The sequence below is a fragment of the Oncorhynchus clarkii genome, chromosome 18 (assembly GCF_045791955.1).
Source record: "Oncorhynchus clarkii lewisi isolate Uvic-CL-2024 chromosome 18, UVic_Ocla_1.0, whole genome shotgun sequence".
In the NCBI taxonomy this organism is placed as follows: Eukaryota; Metazoa; Chordata; class Actinopteri; order Salmoniformes; family Salmonidae; genus Oncorhynchus; species Oncorhynchus clarkii.
In genome coordinates this window covers 27,255,180-27,275,538 of record NC_092164.1, presented here as the reverse complement: position 1 = coordinate 27,275,538, position 20,359 = coordinate 27,255,180, and the positions used below count along the sequence as shown (strand labels likewise).

At 42.2% G+C, this 20,359-nt stretch overlaps 1 protein-coding gene across 15 annotated transcripts in view; it reads right to left on the bottom strand.

The window, feature by feature from the left end:
* Window positions 1-20,359, bottom strand: part of LOC139373285 (muscleblind-like protein 2a) — an 84,215-nt gene that overhangs the window by 50,717 nt on the left and 13,139 nt on the right. For all 15 annotated transcript variants that reach the window (XM_071113624.1, XM_071113625.1, XM_071113621.1 and 12 more), the window contains exon 2: window positions 10,125-11,011. In XM_071113624.1, the coding sequence (XP_070969725.1) occupies window positions 10,125-10,298 (174 nt within the window). In that variant the 5' untranslated portion in view covers window positions 10,299-11,011. The remainder of the gene's footprint in view (window positions 1-10,124; window positions 11,012-20,359) is intronic.

Genomic DNA, 20,359 nt, shown 5'->3' with positions numbered 1-20,359 from the left:
AAATACTTATTTTCCACCATAATTTGCAAATAAATTCATTAAAAATCCTACAATGTGATTTTCTGGATTTTTTAAAATAATTTTGTCTGTCATAGTTGAAGTGTACCTATGATGAAAATTACAGGCCTCTCATTTTTTTAAGTGGGAGAACTTGCACAATTGGTGGCTGACTAAATACCTTTTTGCCCCACTGTACATATGTTCAATCTAACCCTGGAATGTAATGAAATTCCAAAGATCCTAAAATCATCATTTGTTCTACCACTTTTAAAAGGGGGAGATCCAATTTTTTGTAAATAATTATAGACCAATATCAAAGCTGAAAATACTTGAAACCCTTGTGAGTGAACAGCTAAAATAGTTTTTATTTACTAAATCTATTTTATCAATGTACCAATCGGGCTTCAGGAAGAAGCATAGCACAATTACAGCAGCCATGAAGGTTTTAAATGATATCACTGAAACCATTGACAAAAAACAGCACTGTGTCTCATTTTATATTGATCTCGCTAAGGCATTTGATCATGCTATACTAAGGCAGAGATTGTCGAGTGAAGGTCTTCCAGAGCATGCAGTTGCATGGTTTGCTAACTATCTGTCTGATCGAACTCAGTGCACTCAATTTGATGTGCTTATGTCTGTTAAATTGTCTGTCTTTAATGGTGCGCCTCAAGGCTCTGTACTTTCATTCACTATTAATATAAATGATTTAGACAAAAATGTCCAAAATGCGCAACTTCATTTTCATGCTAATGATACTGTTATTTATTGTTGTGCCTCGTCTCTTACAAAAGCTATCCAGAACTTGTAAACTGCTTTTTATACTGTTCAACATACCTTGTGCCAATTGAAGCTTATCCTCAATACTGACAAAACTAAACTAATGGTCTTTTCTAAAGCAAGACATAGACCTCTGAACCTTTCACCTATTACTACCTGTCAGGGCAAGGATATTGAGGTTGTAACCTCAAATATCTTGGAATTTTAATTGATGACGGCATCTCTTTTAAATTGCATATTCAACAACTTACAAAACAATTTAAGCTGAAATTGGGATTTTATTTTAGGAATAAGGCCGTTTTTTCTTTTGAAGCCAGAAGGAGGCTAGTATCAGCTACATTTATGCCCTTACTAGACTATGGGGATATATTATATATGAATGCTTCCGCTCAGTGTTTGAGATCAATTGACACCTTTTACCATGGCACTTTGAGATTTATTTTAAACTGCAAAACCCTTATGCACCACTGCATTTTGTATACCAGGGTTGGCTGGCCTTCTCTAGTCACTCGTAGGCTCAGTCACTGGTATACTTTTATTTACAAAGCCATTTTGGGGTTACTACCTTTTTATTTGGGCATTTTTATTGTTCAGAAATGTGGTGGGTACTCTCTTCGTTCGCTGGACTTTATCCTGCTAACTGTTCCAAATGTCCGAACTGAATTTGGTAAAAGGGCTTTTATGTACTGCGCCATCGTCTTGGAACGCCTTACAAAATACTTTTCAACTGGAAGAACTTGTCCCTATTGGTATTTTTAAATCACTGATGAATGATCTTGAGACTGATTTCCTGACCTGTCAATGTTTTTAATTTGCTGTTTTTGATACTCTTGTGAACTCTATGGTTGGAGGCTTATGGTTGGAGGCTTATTCATTTGTAAAAATATTTAAAAACATAATTCCACTTCGACATTATGGTATTGGTATTGTGAGTAGGCAAAAAAAATGTCAATTAAATATATTTTAAATTCAGGCTGTCACACAGTGTGGGAAAGTCTGACATTGAAACAATTGAGTCTAGTCAAAGGCAGTTGATTGAAGCACAACCATTAATTTCCATAATGAGTGAGAAGAGCCCTAAATTAATGTCTATGCAGAAAATTGTCACTGTGGACGTGTCTAGGGGTGTAACAGTACACGTATTTGAACCAAAATAGTTCAGTACATACAGGGACCTCGGTTCGGTCCGAACTGTGAACCCAAATTAATACATAAAAAAAATATACAAAATAAAAACACTTGGCCTATAGGCTATACCTACGCTGTGGCGTATGCCTCGACTAAATCTGAGCTGGGAAAAAAGCATTTCAGGCTGTTCCATTAAAACTATAGCATACCTTGTAATCAAAATTCTAATCTTGATTGGCGCATTTCAAAACTGTGCTTTTTTTAAGCGCAGCTGGGAACTAGTTATGTATGATGGCGAGTGGTGGGGTCGATAAACCAGGAGGATTCTATCAATGTTTGAATATCCAGTTTGTAATCTACTGGGGAGCCAAAATGTCCCCAAAGGCGATGGACAAAAATAGTGTAGTGCCACTGCTCAACGAGAATGGCCTACGCAGCTGCCGACACAGTTACACTGAAATCACCCCAGTATTCCTACCACCGGAGAAAGACGGAAACATTTAAAAAAAATAACAAGCAGAGGATTCTGACCGGGACAAAGAAGTTATGAGTGATAGGTATGTTTATAGCCGTGGAATGCGCCCATTCTTGGTGGTTGAGAAGAATAGGGAATTTCAGCACCACGTAAAAGTGCTCAAGCCACCTTATGAACGTCGCCCTCTCGCACCCATTTCAGCCTACTCACTGAATTGGCCAATACACCCTGTATTGCACTTACTACAGGTTTATGGACCTCCAGGGCTTAACAGTGCAGACGCCTCCTTTATGAGTAACAAGAGCGCATATTGTAGCATAGGCCTATATAATGTCTGAGTGATGTTTACATATTGATTTCACACAGATATTGCACTTTATAATACTGTTGTTGATGACTAATCGTGCGTTTTCATTTAAGAAAATCTAAAGTGTTGGTATTCCTGATGGTGCTCCCATCAGGCATGATATGACTCATGATCATATATGGAAATCAGGAATACCAACACTTTGGATTTTCTTAAATAAACAAAAACTACAGTAACGGTTGGCATTAAATGTTCACGCTGTACCGAAACCAAATCATGACCACAAAACCAAAACTGCAATATGTACCGAAAAGGTGGGTTTGGTAAACTGTTATACCCCTAGACTTGTCAGTAACAGGCGGCACTCAACAACAGGCTATTCACTCACAGCCACCGTGACACAATCACATGACTCCGGCATTTGTGTTTTCATAAATAGCTTCTGTCCTTCAGTGCTGTCCCCCAATCCCTCCTCCTTCACGGTCATCGTTCCCTTGGACAGTAGTCTGACTGTTGCCAGGTTAGTTCAAAGCAAACCTGTAGCCTATGCCACAAAGCGTGAGAGGAGTAAGTGAGCCAACTTAGGCCAATTCTGAAATCAAAACCGGATAATCGTTGTCACGAAGGTGGCTCACCTTTTAGCCAGGTAAATTGCCATGGCAACACATCATTCAGCTCTAACCTGCTCTGGGGGAAGGCTCACTCCAATTAATCCTGAATGTGTTTTAGCTCAAACCAAACCTAGTTTATAAACCCAGATTATTTTATGGAACAGTTTTGCCTACAGTAATGATAACATATTGTGCTTTACACACACAAAGTGTGTATGCGACACACAACTTCTGTCCATCAGGAGAGAAAAGTACCTGAAACGACGCACGCAATCCACAAGACCGTATGAAATGTTGAGAGCAGCAAGACAAAGTCACAAAGTTACAACGGCACGGTGAACATAAACGATGCCTGTGACAGAATTTCTCTTGCACTTCTTATAAATGCAAAGCACACAGAGGTGGGAGAATGCAAAGCCTGTTGTTCAAACCTGCCTCTGCAGGTCAATCCTGCCAGCGTTTATCTGGGCTCTGCTGCCAGTGGCCTGACTGACATCTGTCTCACTGCCCTGCCCCTGCCCCGTGGAACCTCTTGGTCGGGTGACTGTCATGCCTCTGGGGGTTTGGCGAGAAGGCTGAAAGGCCTGGCTGTTCTGTTCTCGTCTCGCCTTATGCCTCTATGCAGCAGAGTAGCTCTACCTCACCTCTCTGAGGTTACGCCTTTGAATGGATCCCTTCAGAACTCCCCGTGTCACGCCTCGCACTACAGACAGGCTAGATAACCTTGGTCACAGATGGGGTGGCGGAGGAGGATCTAGGCAGGCAGACATAATAGTAGACAGCTCGGACTCTGACATTGGCCTGGTGGTGATGTCTCAACTGGCTCCCGAGGCACATGAGGATATGCCTCGGAGGGACAGGTCAGCAGAACAGGGCTCCCCCAGATAACAACCAGAATAACACTGAGTTTACAAAGAGGGTTAGGAGGACACACCGTTTCAACACAGCCTTGCAGTTAGTTCCTTCATATTTGACTCTGTGGCATCTCAGTATCTGTTTTACACTTCATATGAACAATAACATCGCATTTAAATGTCAGTGACAAATCAGACATTTCAATGCAGTTTGCGTCTCGACAGAACGTAGGCTAACACCCGGAGAACGGACATCAGGTCCTTACGCGGCACGATTACAAATCGATCCCAATTGGAGTCAGCTGTAAACCCATTAAGCTGCTGCAGGGTTTGACGGAGCCGGGCAGCTGTAATAGACCGCCAGTCAATTGGCCGATTGCTCTGCAATAACTCACAGGGATTTACAAATAACAAGGGGGTTGCCAAGAAAACAGCTGATGTCCCCATAAATACAATGCCATTTTCAACAGCGTGTTGCCTCTAAATGACAGAGCTGCCAATACTCATGTAGTTATAGAGTGGTTATTGGGTTTGGTTCTGAACTGAAGCAGGCAGAAATCCACACATGCCAAGGTGGTGGTGATCATTACAGATGATGACATACAATTTGCAAATGAAAAGTATAGTATATTGGCCCTAAATCTTGCTGGACAGAGAGTTTGTATCATGTAGAACGCACATTGACCTTAACCCACATTCTTAAGGGGTCAGCGACAGCGGGAACAGCCCCAGAATAATAACAAACCCACAGTGAGTTCCCAGTATTGGTATCATGTAAAAAGCGCATCTTACGCTTATGTGTGAAACTCATCCTCTGCCTTTGACCCAAAGCATGACCTTGAAGATTGTGTTATAAACACAGCATAACCTTCTGGTTGGTGTCCCTTTAAAATTGCTGCAATAGCTCACACTTTCATCTAAAAAGCTAAGGCATTGTGACGTATGACTATTGTTCGGCAAGATACCTGCTCCAGTTTCTCTGGTCATTCATCATTGTCACTGGGTAGGTTTCCAAGGTTTATTGCAGCTACTGCTGCCGCTGTCTTAAAAACAAGGGAGCCTGCACTCCCCCACCCCCACTGCAGTAGTTCGCTGTGTAATGTTATGTAAGGGGACCTGCTTTTAATATGAGGTTCTTGTCAGGTTCTTTCATCTTGAACTTTCTCAGGGATTTATTTGTACTTGATTTTCTTATTGATTCCCTGTTGAATTATTGGATTACGAGGCACCATGATTGCAGTATCGGCCTAGGTCTTTTCAATGTCTAAAACAAAATGTTACCCTAACTCATATTCGAAACCAAACCATAACCCTTTCGTAACAGTCGCAAGCATTTGCTGATCAACAGATTGTGTGTTTATCATATGACTATCTGTTGATCATCTATATGGGACTATCCAAATAAAGTGACCATGCAGCATACTCTTGTAGTTTTATGCTATTGCTATTACAACAACTGCTTGCATAAGCTAAATAAAAACCATTCACCTTATTCAAGATGTTTTGTGTAACAGCTGACACAGTCTAGAAATAGAACCATCGGACACCTCTACACCGATCAGATGTTAGACACTAGTATAAAGGATGGACGTGGAATGGTAACAGAGCTAAACATATAACCCACAACTGGTGGCAGTGATCACAACAGAAGACCTCTGACATTTCGCGCTATAGGTCAAGCTCGTCTGACTCTGGCATTGCGTGGAGAACTGACACACTCTAATTTGAGCACCCCCCCCCTAGCATTGGTACAGCAAAATTTTAAAATCAGGTGTACTTACATGATACTGTGGTATGAATGATTTATAGCACGTTGTTTACCCATTACCTGCTCCAGAATGATTCCCCTCATATTACAAAGTTGTTACGTAATAGGCCAAGCTAATTTGCTTCGATTGAATATATAAAGATACCTTAACTTCTTTGGGACTGGGGGGCAGTATTGAGTAGCTTGGATGAATAAGGTGCCCAGAGTAAACTGCCTGCTACTCAGGCCCAGTTGCTAATATTATGCATACTATTAGTAGATTTGGATAGAAAACACTCTGAAGTTTCTAAAACTGTTTGAATGATGTCTGTGAGTATAACAGAACTTATATGGCAGGCAAAAACATGAGAGAAAAATCCAACCAGGAAGTGGGAAATCGTAGGTTTGTAGTTTTTCAACTCATTGCCTATCGAATACACAGTGTCTATGGGGTCATATTGCACTTCCTAAGGCTTCCACTAGATGTCAACAGTCTTTAGAACCTTGTTTGAGGCTTCTGCTGTGAAGTGGGGGCGAATGAGAGGGGATTGAGTCAGGGCTCTGGCAGAGTGCCATGAGCTGACCACGCGCGTTCACGTGAGAGTTAGCTTGCGTTCCATTGCAATTCTGCAGACAAAATAATTCTCCGGTTGGAACATTATTGAAGATTTATGATAAAAACATCCTAAAGATTGATTCTATACTTCATATGACATGTTTCTACGAACTGTAATATAACTTAGTCTAAACTTTCGCTTGGACTTGCGCGTTGTGAGTTTGGATTATGTACTAAACGCGCAAACAAAAAGGAGGTATTTGGACATAAATGATGGAATTTATCGAACAAATCAAACATTTATTGTGGAACTGGGATTCCTGGGAGGCATTCTGATGAAGATAATCAAAGGTAAGTGAACATTTATAATGCTATTTCTGACTTCTTTTGACTGTACAACATGGCGGATATCTGTTTGTCTGTTTTGTTGTCTGAGTGCTGTACTCAGATTATTACATGGTGTGCTTTTTCGGTAAAGCTTTTTTGAAATCTGACACAGCGGTTGCATTAAGGAGAAGTTTATCTAAAGTTCCATGTATAACACTTGCATCTTTTAGCAATGTTTATTATGCATATTTCTGTAAATTGATGTGGCTCTGCAAAATCACCAGATGTTTTGGAACTACTGAACATAACACGCCAATGTAAACTCAGATATTTGGATATAAATATTAACTTTATCTAACAAAAAATACAGTGGGGCAAAAAAGTATTTAGTCAGTCACCAATTGTGCAAGTTCTCCCACTTAAAAAAGATGATGAGGCCTGTAATTCTCATCATAGGTGCACTTCAACTATGACAGACAAAATGAGAAGAAAAAAAATCCAGAAAATCACATTGTAGGATTTTTAATGAATTTATTTGCAAATTATGGTTGAAAATAAGTATGTGGTCACCTACAAACAAGCAAGATTTCTGGCTCTCACAGACCTGTAACAACTTCTTTAAGAGGCTCCTCTGTCCTCCACTCGTTACCTGTATCAATGGCACCTGTTTGAACTTGTTATCAGTATAAAAGACACCTGTCCACAACCTCAAACAGTCACTCTCCAAACTCCACCATGGCCAAGACCAAAGAGCTGTCAAAGGACACCAGAAACAAAATTGTAGACCTGCACCAGGCTGGGAAGACTGAATCTGCAATATGGGATCAACTGTGGGAGCAGTTATTAGGAAATGGAAGACATACAAGACCACTGATTATCTCCCTCGATCTGGGGCTCCACGCAAGATCTCACCCCGTGGGGTCAAAATGATCACAAGAACAGTGAGCAAAAATCCCAGAACCACACGAGGGGACCTAGTGAATGACCTGCAGAGAGCTGGGACCAAAGTAACAAAGCCTACCATCAGTAGCACACTACGCCGCCAGGGACTTAAATCCTGCAGTGCCAGATGTGTCCCCCTGCTTAAGCCAGTACATGTCCAGGCCCGTCTGAAGTTTGCTAGAGAGCATTTGGATGATCCAGAAGAAGATTGGGAGAATGTCATATGGTCAGATGAAACCAAAATATAACTTTTTGGTAAAAACTCAACTCGTCGTGTTTGGAGGACAAAGAATGCTGAGTTGCATCCAAAGAACACCATACCTACTCTGAAGCATGGGGGTGGAAACATCATGCTTTGGGGCTTTTTTTCTGCTAAGGGACCAGGACGACTGATCCATGTAAAGGAAAGAATGAATGGGGCCATGTATCGTGAGATTTTGAGTGAAAACCTCCTTCCATCAGCAAGGGCATTGAAGATGAAACGTGGCTGGGTCTTTCAGCATGACAATGTTCCCAAACACATCGCCCGGGCAATGAAGGAGTGGCTTCGTAAGAAGCATTTCAAGGTCCTGGAGTGGCCTAGCCAGTCTCCAGATCTCAACCCCATAGAAATCTTTGGAGGGAGTTGAAAGTCTGTGTTGCCCAGCAACAGCCCCAAAACATCACTGCTCTAGAGGAGATCTGCATGGATGAATGGCCCAAAATACCAGCAACAGTGTGTGAAGACTTACAGAAAACATTTGACCTCTGTCATTGCCAACAAAGGGTATATAACAAAGTATTGAGATAAGTATTTGGTCAATACCAAAAGTTTATTTGTTTTTTTTCTTCTCATTTTGTCTGTCATAGGTCAAGTGTACCTATGATGAAAATTACAGGCCTCTCTCATCTTTTTAAGTGGGAGAATTTGCACAATTGGTGGCTGACTAAATACTTTTTTGCCCCACTGTACATGTATTGTGTAACATGAGCGTTGTCTGATGAAGATCATCAAAAGTTAGTGATTCATTTTATCTCTATTTCTGCTTTTTGTGACTCCTCTATTTGGCTGGGAAAATGGCTGTGTGTTTTTCTGTGACTAGGTGCTTACCTAACAATCGTTTGGTGTGCTTTCGCCGTAAAGCCTATTTGAAATCAGACACTGTGGCTGGATTAACGAGAAGTTTATCTTTAAAATGGTGTAAAATACTTGTATTCTTGAGGAATTTTAATTATGAGATTTCTGTTGTTTTGAATTTGGCGCCCTGCACTTTCACTGGCTGTTGTCGAGGTGGGACGCTACTGTCCCGAATATCCCAGAGAAGTTAACAGGCTGTTTTAAACTTACTATAATTAGGGAGTTGTTTAACAATGATTAGGCCTACAGCAAGACAGATCTATTAAAACCAGGGTAAAAGTGAAGCCATTATGAAACAAAACCTGTTGGTTCTTAAGGGGTCTTCACTCTAGTGCCCAATTTAAATATACAGTAAATCTGTCCCAATTTAATGAGCAAAGGATTTGAAGAGCGATACCACAGAAGCCCTTAGAACAGGGGAGTCAAACTCAATCACTGTAAGGGGCCATATTGGGAGAAAAAAAAAATTGTGGGTCAGACATAGCCTGTTTGTTTTTAGAAAAATATGTTCATTAAAAACGTACATAAAATGCTCTATCCAGCATCCTAACATTAAACAAAATAAATAATACTTGTCCAGCCTTTGCTGCTATGCTTGCAGAGGTGCATAATATGCTACAACCCTAATCAAAAAGTATTTCAAAATTGCAAATAACAAAAACGTAGGTAGGTTGTTGTAACATTTAAACTTAAAATATGTTTATAATTTTTCGCACTGCATGGATCACAGGTAGTTGAAAGCAGCTGTATGTTGCTATAACAGGCCTATAGGTTTACCCTTTGCAAGGTGTTTTGTTGCATGTTTAGTTTTTTGATTATTCATTGTCAAGCTTTAAAAAACTGAAGCCAGACTCCAACATTTTAGTAGCCTAGGACTGTGGCATGTGTCCATTCACTTTTTCTCCACTGCGCACTTTGGGAGCGTATCAAACTGTTGACTCACCACACTCACATGTGAATCCTTTATCTAATAATGTCATATTGGTTGTCAAAAAGTTGTCTGTAGTACAGCAATTGCCTGGTTCTGACAAAACGCTTAAATTGGTCAGTACCATTAAGGAGAACAGTTGGGGATGCTGCAAATGTTTAGTGATGATAAAATACAGCACACTGGCTGGCTCATGGGTAGGTGTGTGTGTGGGTCTCTGGGAGGAGGAGTGTGTGGCAATGCACCGCCTTTGGCGCACAGAACGGGCCTGACAGAAATGTGTCATGGGCCAGATCCTGCCATGTGCTTTAGAATAAATACTTCCGCTTTATCTGTGCTCTGCATTCCTTACCTTTAGCGAGTCAAAGCAGGCAATCACCCTTCCGTTCTCCACCTGGCAGCTTTTGGGCGGGTGCGCAAATTTGCATTCCTCTTCACTCCGCGAACATGTCCCCCTCTGGAACTGTCGGCACACCTCCAGCGTCAGCCATTTTGTGTCTCGCATCGAAGCAATATTTAAAGCCATAGCAATGCCGGGGTGGGGTAAAGCTAGCCACTTGTTTAAGGAGAGGCTATACTCTAATGGCTCTTCAGTGTGCTAAAAAAACGACAAAAAGTGTAGCAAAAAAAATTGTGGGTCAGTGAAAGTCGTTTGCCCTTGCGGACTTCAGAGCAGCAGAGTTGGTGGACTTGCAACCTGGATGTGGGCGCAGCTTGGGAGATGGCGGCTATCAGAGAAGCTGTCAATCAAGAGACGTCGCTCGTCAATCAGTTAGTCCCAGGTGCAGGCCACTGACAGGTCAACGGGGGCATGCTCAGAGGCAGGGTGGACTGATGGACCGTCCGAATGTGGTGGTAGTGGGAAGAAGGGGGGAGGGGGTGGGGAAGATAATTGAAACTGGTGCTATTTCGAGGTTGATGGCACTGCTTGGCCGAGAATATAAATTTGTGCAGACGGTGGGTTGGGTATTGACTAAACTTCTCAGATTGAGTCAGTCAGCACTCTGTTTTGGCAGAGAGTCCGGCCAGTTCCCCCAACCGCTGCAGTTAAATATTTCTGCTTGGGTTTCTGAGGCAGCGCAGCGACGGAGCCAGATAAAGATGAGTTGGTAGGGCAGGGGCTGAGGTTGAGCTATCTTCTGTCACAGCGAGGGAGGGAATGTTGCATGCTTGGTGGAGGTGACGTGCAGGCAGGCAGCTCAAGTAGGGATGTCTGACAAGGCACTTTCTGTCGACGATCTGTGTGAGAGAGAGAGGGGTTATTTTCAGAGGAGTAGTTAAACAACTGCCTGAGGCATTAACGCAACAGTCTGTTTTTTTTTTAATTTTAAGCTAAAACAGTTCATGAAATAAAGTGGAAAAGTATTGCTGGGGACAGCATTATTTCCCCAAATCAATTAGTGAACAATCAATTAGAAAACTCTAGAAAAATAAATAAAATGACAATAAATCCACTGTTCACAAGATAAAGCTGTGAATGTTCTTAAACAATACAGACCCATAGGCAAAAGTATTCAGAGATGTTTCTGCCTTTGTACTACTTGGGCAGGCCGCTAAAAATGTTTCTATTTCATACCATTTTTGGGATGGAAAAACGCTTTCAGTGGAAACTTAGTCTGGTTTTAGTCATTTATGTAGAAAATAATAGAACATTCAAAAAACAATTAATTTAGAAATATTATACATTGTTATTATGCGAAAGCAAAATAACAGCATCAGCCATGGCAAAATGCATAGAATTGCAGGAAACTAGCTTTAAAAATCATAAAAATATATATTTCAACTTGGAGAAATTTTTAGAACTGCAGAAAATTTGCTTAAAAATTCCCCCATTTCTATCTATACACCGCCAAGGGAAAAATGTAAAACAAAATGTCACGCAGACAGGCTGCCAATATAATTCTGATCCATTGTCAAGAATTCGGTCAAGCCCTCCAAATCGGAACAAGCTTAAGCTATAAGAACATTTTATTATGTCAATTTCATGGCCTATTCTGTCCTGTCCTAACTTTAACTAGTAGACTTTACCAGTAGTGGAAAAAATACCCAATTGTCATACTTGAGTAAAAGTAAAAGATACTTGAGTAATTTTCTACGAAGGTAAAAGTTTTAAAAAGTCAGCCAGAAAAATACTGCTTGAGTAAAAGTATTTGGTTTTAAATATACTTAAGTATCAAAAGTAAAAGTGTACATAATTCCAAATTGCTTATAATAACAAAATCAGATGGCACAATTTATTTTCTTTTTTACACTCCAACGCACAGACATTTACAAACGACGCATTTGTGTTTAGTGACCAGGGATGTTCTCTTGATAGGTGAGTGAATTGGACCACTTTCCTGTCCTGCTAAGCATTGAAAATGTAACAAGTACTTTTGGGTGTCAGGGAAGATGTATGGAATAAAAAGTACATCGTTTTCTTTCGGAATCTAGTGAAGTCAAAAATATAAAATGGGAAAGTAAAGTACAGATACCTAAAAAAAACTACTTAAGTACTTTACACCACTGGACTTGACCCCCAAAACTTAAGCTTGTGCCCTAGAAATGTAGGGCCAAAGCCAAACATTGAGAAATGGTATAACAGTGTTTAGCCTATCATATTAAGAATAGGAGAATAATATGACTGTCAAAAACACATTGATATACAGATGACTGGCGCCCTGTTTTTAGTGGGGGTTGTGTGTGTGTGTGTGAGAGAGAGTCTGCGTGCGCCCTTGTTTGTGTGTGGCTAGGTAGGAGGAGGCTGGCTTGAAGTGTTGTGTAAGCCAACAGAGGGCAGTTGCGAGGTTATTCAGCTGCCACTTGGTCTGAGTTCCCGATCATTACTTTGCGTCATTGTGCGCCAACTCGCCCGACGCAGCCATCAGGCGTGTTGAATACAAAGCAGAGCGGAGAATGGCAACGACCCCTGTGCAATGAGACAGCAAGAGTGCAGTAAGCCAAGCCAGTGCGGGACAGGAGGGACAAAGCCCCTGGGGTCCACCCACCCTGTCGAGTAATGCCGTGACGAGAGCCGCTAGCTAATAGAAAACGTGCAGCGCAGCAGTATTCCGGGAAGCCATCCAACAGGCAGAGCAAGAGAGACCGAGACAGATGCATGTGCCAGACACGATTACGCCACTGCCTGGGTACCTAGAGTGCCTCAACACCCACCAGACAAGACCAGTCAAATTAGACGTCAGATCATTGATACGGCCAGTGGATTTTCAATTCACAGAGAGAGAATAGGAGTCTCGCGCCTCTCGCTCTGCATCTGTTTTCAGGCAATGTCCTCCGGCTACTCGGGTTGGGGAGGGGGAAAAGGACTTGATAGATCAAATTTTTAAAAAGGGACATAGCCTAGCCTTTAGCTTGCTTTTTGAATCCATTACAAACCGACTACCGTGCAGGGAGCCTCTTTCCCTTAGAACATCTGGAAATACTTTCTGGTGATAACTGGGAGAAGGAAGTGGGGTTGGGGCAGGCGAACAAGGGAGGGAGGGTTGTAAAAAGCTGCAGCTGCTGTTTAGAATTCTCTTCACTGTTTCATATCCCACAGATCCCTCCATTCAAAGACATTGGGCAAAATAAGTACAACAACACTAGCATAGTGAGCATACTGCACTCCACAATGAACAAGAGACATTGGTCGGACTCCATACAAACAAATAGACCTATGTACAAATCATAGTCAAAATTTTGAGAGAGTAGCTTTAGTGGTCATGAAAGAATACGAGTCCAGACAGTAAAAGCCATGGCAGTAGCCTACTGTAAGATAGGCGGTCTATCTTTGATCGCTTTGCTCGATATCATGGGCAGTTCAGTCACATTCAGGTCTGCTTAAATATAAAGTTAAAGCTTAAATATAAAGTTAGAATTAAAAAATAAAATTCCATATCTACAACTGTTACGGATACAGGTATCCTGTGTCTGTGTGTATCCTGTGTGTGTTTCTTTTCTCTCCTTCTCCCCTCACAGGTGAAAATCATTACTCCCCAATCAGTCAACAATCAACCCATCAATCAGAAGACACACCTCCTCCTGTTTCCTACCCTATCACAGTTCCTTCCCCATGGTTTAAAAACCCCATCATTTGTTTGTTCAAGAGCTCAATCTTTGTAATGCCATGTTGGTAGATAGCTGTTCTTTATAGATTTCAGGAGAGCTCAATCTTTGTAATGACATGTTGGTAGATCTCTGCTCTTGATAGATTTCAGTAGCACAATCTCTTTGTAAATGCCATGTATGTAGATCTCTCTCTTTGTGTAATAATTAACCTCTTCTTTTGGTTTGAGCACCTCCAAATCACTTTGTCATCTCCTGTGAGTATTGTTTTTGTTTATGGTGTTTGCTGGTGGGAAAAAGGGGAAACCAAGACAAGTCGCCCATGGGCATACACTACCCGTAGGTAAACTTTGTTAACACACACTAGTTAGAACTGGGCGGACCACCCACTGTATTTTGGTTAGTTAGTTAGCTGTTGTTGAAATAGGCTAGTCTAGCTTAGGGGTGTTTTGAATACTTATTGTTTCTTTCCTTGGGTCCAGCTCAGCCCCTTTTTCCTGCTCCCCCCCCCATTACCGTGTGTTTATAATAAACCCTGAGTTTGACGGTATTATTTCGGTTGTCGTGGTTATTTCGTTCACTTTTACTTTGTCACTATTATAATTTACATGAGTTATGTTACGGGTCTCACTACCATCCCACCTAGACTGTCGGGCCAAAAGAGATTCGTAACATAAGTGGGGGCTCATCCGGGATCTGTCTTTACTGACACCCATGCCGCTCATGTAGATTGTTGTAGTGGTATAGTTCAGTGTTGAGCGTCATAGCTGAAGTAGCATTAGTGTTTGCTATTTTCGTTGGCTCTTGTGAAGTAGTGTAAGATGGCTACTTTCGATTTGAAGTCCTTTTTGGATAACCCTTCGTGGGAGGTTTTTGACAAATGTCGTAGAGTTGATTTAGTGACCTTGGCTGACCATTACTCAATATCGATTCCGCAGAGTGTAGTTAAGGCGGAGGTTAAACAGCTAGTGTTAAATGTATTGTTGGAAGAGCAGGTGCTTGTGCTACCGCTGCCTGAGTCTACTAACCCTGTAGGGGATGTAACTGCTCCTATAAGCCCATTGGTATCTGATAATGAGGGTGAGGCTAAAACACCAGCCACATTGTCCCATTTTGATCCACTCTCCCCACTGTCAAACGGTGATGCCAGAAGGGATGTCTGTTTAGCACAGTTCCAACTAGAGGTGGAAGAGAGAGCCCAAATTAGGCGAGAGACTCTCCAGTTGGAGATGTGTAAAATTGAGGCAGAAAAAGAAAAAGAACAGCGGCATTTAGATTTGGAGATGGGTAAAATTGAGGCAGAAAGAGAACAGCGGCATTTGGAGATGGGTAAAATGGAGGCAGAAAAAGAACGAGAACAACGGCAGATGATGTGTAAAATTGAGGCAGAAAGAGAACAGCGGCAGATGACGTTTAAAATGCGCCAGATGGAACTGGAGGCAGAGACAGCGAGGCTAGCCTTCGTTCCTACTGTCACTGTTAGTGAGTCGTCCTCACCAGCTGTGTCCTCAAACACGTTTGACATTAGTAGGCAGATAGCCTTAGTACCTTTGTTCAGAGAGTCAGAGGTTGACTCCTATTTTTGTGTATTTGAGCGTATAGCCGTAGCATTGAAGTGGCCTGAAGAGGTATGGTGCCTATTACTTCAGTGTAAATTAACTGGTAAAGCCCAAGAGGTTTTGTCAGCGCTACCTCTGGAGGACAGTTTGAATTATGAAGTGGTCAAAGCTACTGTTCTTCGTGCCTATGAGCTTGTGCCTGAGGCATACCGACAGAGATTTAGGTCTCATAGAAAGTCTTCTAGTAAGACTTATGTGGAATTTGCTAGAGACAAGGGAAATCTGTTTGATAAATGGCATGCTGCTAGTAAGGTAACTGATTTCAACTCTCTCCGGGAGTTAATCTTGTTGGAAGAGTTTAAAAATTGCTTACCCGAACGCATTGTAGTTTACCTAAACGAACAGAAAGTATCCTCCCTGGCAGAAGCGTCTGTGTTGGCAGACGAGTTTGTGTTGACGCACAAGTGTGTTTTCGGCTCAAACTGAGAGTAGAACCACTGAGTTTCCTACCTTTAGCCCTAGTCGGCCCGCAGTAGTATATCAAGCACGGCAGAAGTATGAGCGTTCCTGTTTCTATTGTCATAAAGTGGGACATATGATTAATGATTGCTTCCTGCTTAAACGCAAACAAGGGATGCCTCTTCGTGCCAAGCCGCCAACAGGTGTTGCTCTAATTCGTACGGTTGTGAGGTCTGCAACAAAACAGGTGCCTCAGGGTAACTGTAGTTTGAAAGACCCAGTCCCCGACCGCAGTTATGAACCATTCATTTTCGAGGGGTTTGTGTCCCTAGAGAATGACGAAGCGTCTCAGCGTCCGGTTAAAATCCTTAGAGATACTGGTGCGGCGCAGTCGTTTATATTGTCTGATGTGTTGCCCTTATCTGACGATACATACTGTGGTTCCAGTGTGTTAGTGCAGGGTATTGAAATGGGTTTTGTCCCAGTGCCGTTGCACTTTGTGAAAGTACACTCTGAGTTAATCAGTGGAATATTCAGAGTGGGGGTACGTCCTAAGTTGCCAGTGAAAGGTGAGACCTTTATACTGGGTAACGATATTGCCGGAGGAAAGGTAGTACCCGTATTGGAAGTATTGGATAAAAGTGACCACTCTCTCTCGAATGAGCTGGCACAGAGTTATCCACATGTGTTCCCCGCTTGTGCTGTCACTCGTGCTCAGGCACTACAAGAGGGTGACTTGATAGATTTGTCGAACACTGTTCTGTTCAAAGAGGATGATCAAGAGGATGGATTGTGTGATACCTCTGAGAAGCTGATCACCTCTGACAAACAGCCCAGGAAAGAATCAAAGAACGTTGAACTTATTGCTGATGCAATACAGTTACCAGTTACTCGTGAGCAGCTGATTGCTAACCAAAAGGTTGACAACAAGCTTGCTAAATGTTTTTCTAGTGTTGTCTCGTTAGAAGAGGTGAAGAAGAAGAATGTGGCTTACTTCATTGATGGTAATCTCCTCATGCGTAAATGGAAATCCCATGTTGACGCGGGTGGAGATTGGAATGCTGTTTACCAAATAGTGATTCCTACAGCCTTTCGACAAAATGTGTTATCCCTTGCTCATGATCACCAGTGGTCTGGTCATTTAGGAATTACAAAGACGTATGATCGGATCCTTCGACATTTCTTTTGGCCAGGTTTAAAACAAGATGTGGCTCAGTTCTGTCGGACATGCCACACCTGTCAGATAACAGGAAAACCAAATCAGGTTATTCCTCCTGCTCCTCTTTGTCCTATACCTGTCATAGGTGAACCATTTGAGCATGTGGTGGTTGATTGTGTCGGACCGTTACCGAAGACAAAATCGGGTAACCAGTTTTTGTTAACGATAATGTGTATGGCTACAAGATACCCCGAGGCTATTCCTCTGAGAAGGATTACAGCTCCGATAGTGAGTAAAGCCTTAATAAAATTCTTCACGACATTCGGGTTACCTAAGGTGGTACAAAGCGATCAAGGTACCAATTTCCTATCCAAGCTCTTCAAGCAGGTGTTGAAATCCTTATCAATTACGCACCGTGTATCAAGCGCCTATCACCCAGAGTCTCAGGGTGCGCTTGAAAGATGGCATCAGACACTGAAGTCTATGCTACGTAAATATTGTTTGGAATCTGAGAAAGATTGGGATGAGGGAGTTCCTCTAGTTTTGTTTGCTGCTCGTGAAACTGTGCAGGAGTCCCTAGGTTTCAGCCCGGCTGAACTAGTGTTTGGTCACACAGTAAGAGGACCAATGAAAGTCCTTAAAGAACAGTTCTTGTCCCAAGAGTTGTGTACCAGAGATGAGAATGTGTTGGACTATGTTAGTCGCTTTCGTGAGCGCCTACACCAAGCTTGTGCTCTTGCAAAGGAAGCTCTGTCTTCCTCACAGAGGAGCATGAAAAGACACTATGATAAAGAGGCTGTTTCTCGTCCACTACAGCCAGGTGACCAAGTACTGGTGTTATTACCTGTTCCAGGATCTTCACTGTCAGCTCGTTTCTCTGGTCCTTATTTAATTGAAAAGAAAATAAGTGAAACTGACTATGTGCTTCAAACTCCTGATAGAAAACGCCAATCTCGTGTGTGTCACATTAACATGTTGAAAGCTTACCACACCCGACCCATCACACAGTTAGATAGTTCAAAAACAGAGGAAGGTACTGCTGTCTCCTCTGCTACTACTGCGATGATAGTGGACTGTCATATTGATGATGATGGCTTGGAGTTGCGCAATACTCAGCAGCAGTGTGTTAGATTGCCCAACTCAGAAATGCTGCTGTCTATCCAGTCAGGTCTGGTTCATTTAACGGATGGACAGGCTAATGATATTGTGAGGCTACTACACAGTTTTCCATGTCTCTTTAATGACGTTCCTACTCGCACAAATGTGTTGGAACATGACATTAATGTTGGAAATGCTACACCTATCAAGCAACACCCATATCGTATCAACGCTTCCAAGAGGAAGATAATGAGGGATGAGGTGAGATATTTGTTGGAGAATGACCTGGCTAAGCCAAGTTCAAGCCCTTGGAGTTCTCCTTGCATTCTGGTTCCTAAACCTGATGGTACGTCCAGGTTATGTACGGATTATCGAAAGGTAAATTCTGTCACAATGCCAGATTCGTTCCCGTTACCCAGACTGGACGACTGTATCGACACTATTGGTGCTGCTAAGTATGTAACCAAGTTGGACCTCTTAAAAGGTTACTGGCAGGTTCCGTTAACTTCACGTGCTTCTGAGATTTCTGCCTTTGTGACCCCAGACAACTTCCTTCAGTACTCAGTCATGGCTTTTGGGATGCGAAATGCACCAGCCACTTTCCAACGACTGGTTAACTCTGTACTAGCTGGCGTTCCTAATTGTAGTGCATACCTTGATGACCTAGTGATTTATTCGTCTGAGTGGTCAGATCATGTTGACTCGCTAAGGGTAGTATGTGAACGGTTGGCAACTGCTTCTCTAACCCTGAACTTGGCAAAGTGCGAGTTTGGGAAGGCTACTGTTACCTATCTCGGTAAAGAGGTTGGCCATGGACAGGTGCGCCCTGTTGATGCCAAGGTCTTGGCTATAACTGCATTCCCTGCACCTACCACTAGACGAGAGCTACGCCGCTTTTTAGGGATGGTTGGCTACTACCGTAGCTTCTGTAAAAATTTCTCTGCGGTAGTTGCTCCATTGACTGATTTGCTCAGTCCGGCAAGACCATTTGTGTTGTCCCCTGATTGTAAGAGAGCTTTTGAATCAGCGAAAGCACTATTATGTAGTACCCCTGTACTTGCTGCTCCGGATTTTGAACAACCGTTCAAGCTTGAGGTAGATGCTAGTGCCAGAGGTGCTGGTGCTGTTCTACTGCAGCAGGACAAGAGTGGAGTAGATCATCCCGTTTGTTATTTTTCACGTAAATTTAATAAATGTCAAACAAACTATGCGACAATAGAACAAGAAGCTCTTGCTTTGTTGTTGGCTCTGCAATACTTCGAAGTATACATTGGTTCCAGTGCCCTACCAGTGATTGTGTATACTGACCATAACCCCTTAGTTTTTCTCCACCGAATGTACAACCAGAACCAGCGCCTTATGCGTTGGGCGCTGATTGTACAAAATTATAATTTGGAGATCCGCCACAAAAAGGGTTCAGATAATGTGTTGGCAGATGCTTTGTCTCGTGTGTGAAGATGATTTCAGTATGTTTTGCAAGGTTGTTGATTTGTTGTGAGTGTTCATTTAAATACTGTAGTCGCAATCCCCCTAGGGTTGCTCTTTTAAGGGTGGGAGTGTTACGGATACAGGTATCCTGTGTCTGTGTGTATCCTGTGTGTGTTTCTTTTCTCTCCTTCTCCCCTCACAGGTGAAAATCATTACTCCCCAATCAGTCAACAATCAACCCATCAATCAGAAGACACACCTCCTCCTGTTTCCTACCCTATCACAGTTCCTTCCCCATGGTTTAAAAACCCCATCATTTGTTTGTTCAAGAGCTCAATCTTTGTAATGCCATGTTGGTAGATAGCTGTTCTTTATAGATTTCAGGAGAGCTCAATCTTTGTAATGCCATGTTGGTAGATAGCTGTTCTTTATAGATTTCAGGAGAGCTCAATCTTTGTAATGACATGTTGGTAGATCTCTGCTCTTGATAGATTTCAGTAGCACAATCTCTTTGTAAATGCCATGTATGTAGATCTCTCTCTTTGTGTAATAATTAACCTCTTCTTTTGGTTTGAGCACCTCCAAATCACTTTGTCATCTCCTGTGAGTATTGTTTTTGTTTATGGTGTTTGCTGGTGGGAAAAAGGGGAAACCAAGACAAGTCGCCCATGGGCATACACTACCCGTAGGTAAACTTTGTTAACACACACTAGTTAGAACTGGGCGGACCACCCACTGTATTTTGGTTAGTTAGTTAGCTGTTGTTGAAATAGGCTAGTCTAGCTTAGGGGTGTTTTGAATACTTATTGTTTCTTTCCTTGGGTCCAGCTCAGCCCCTTT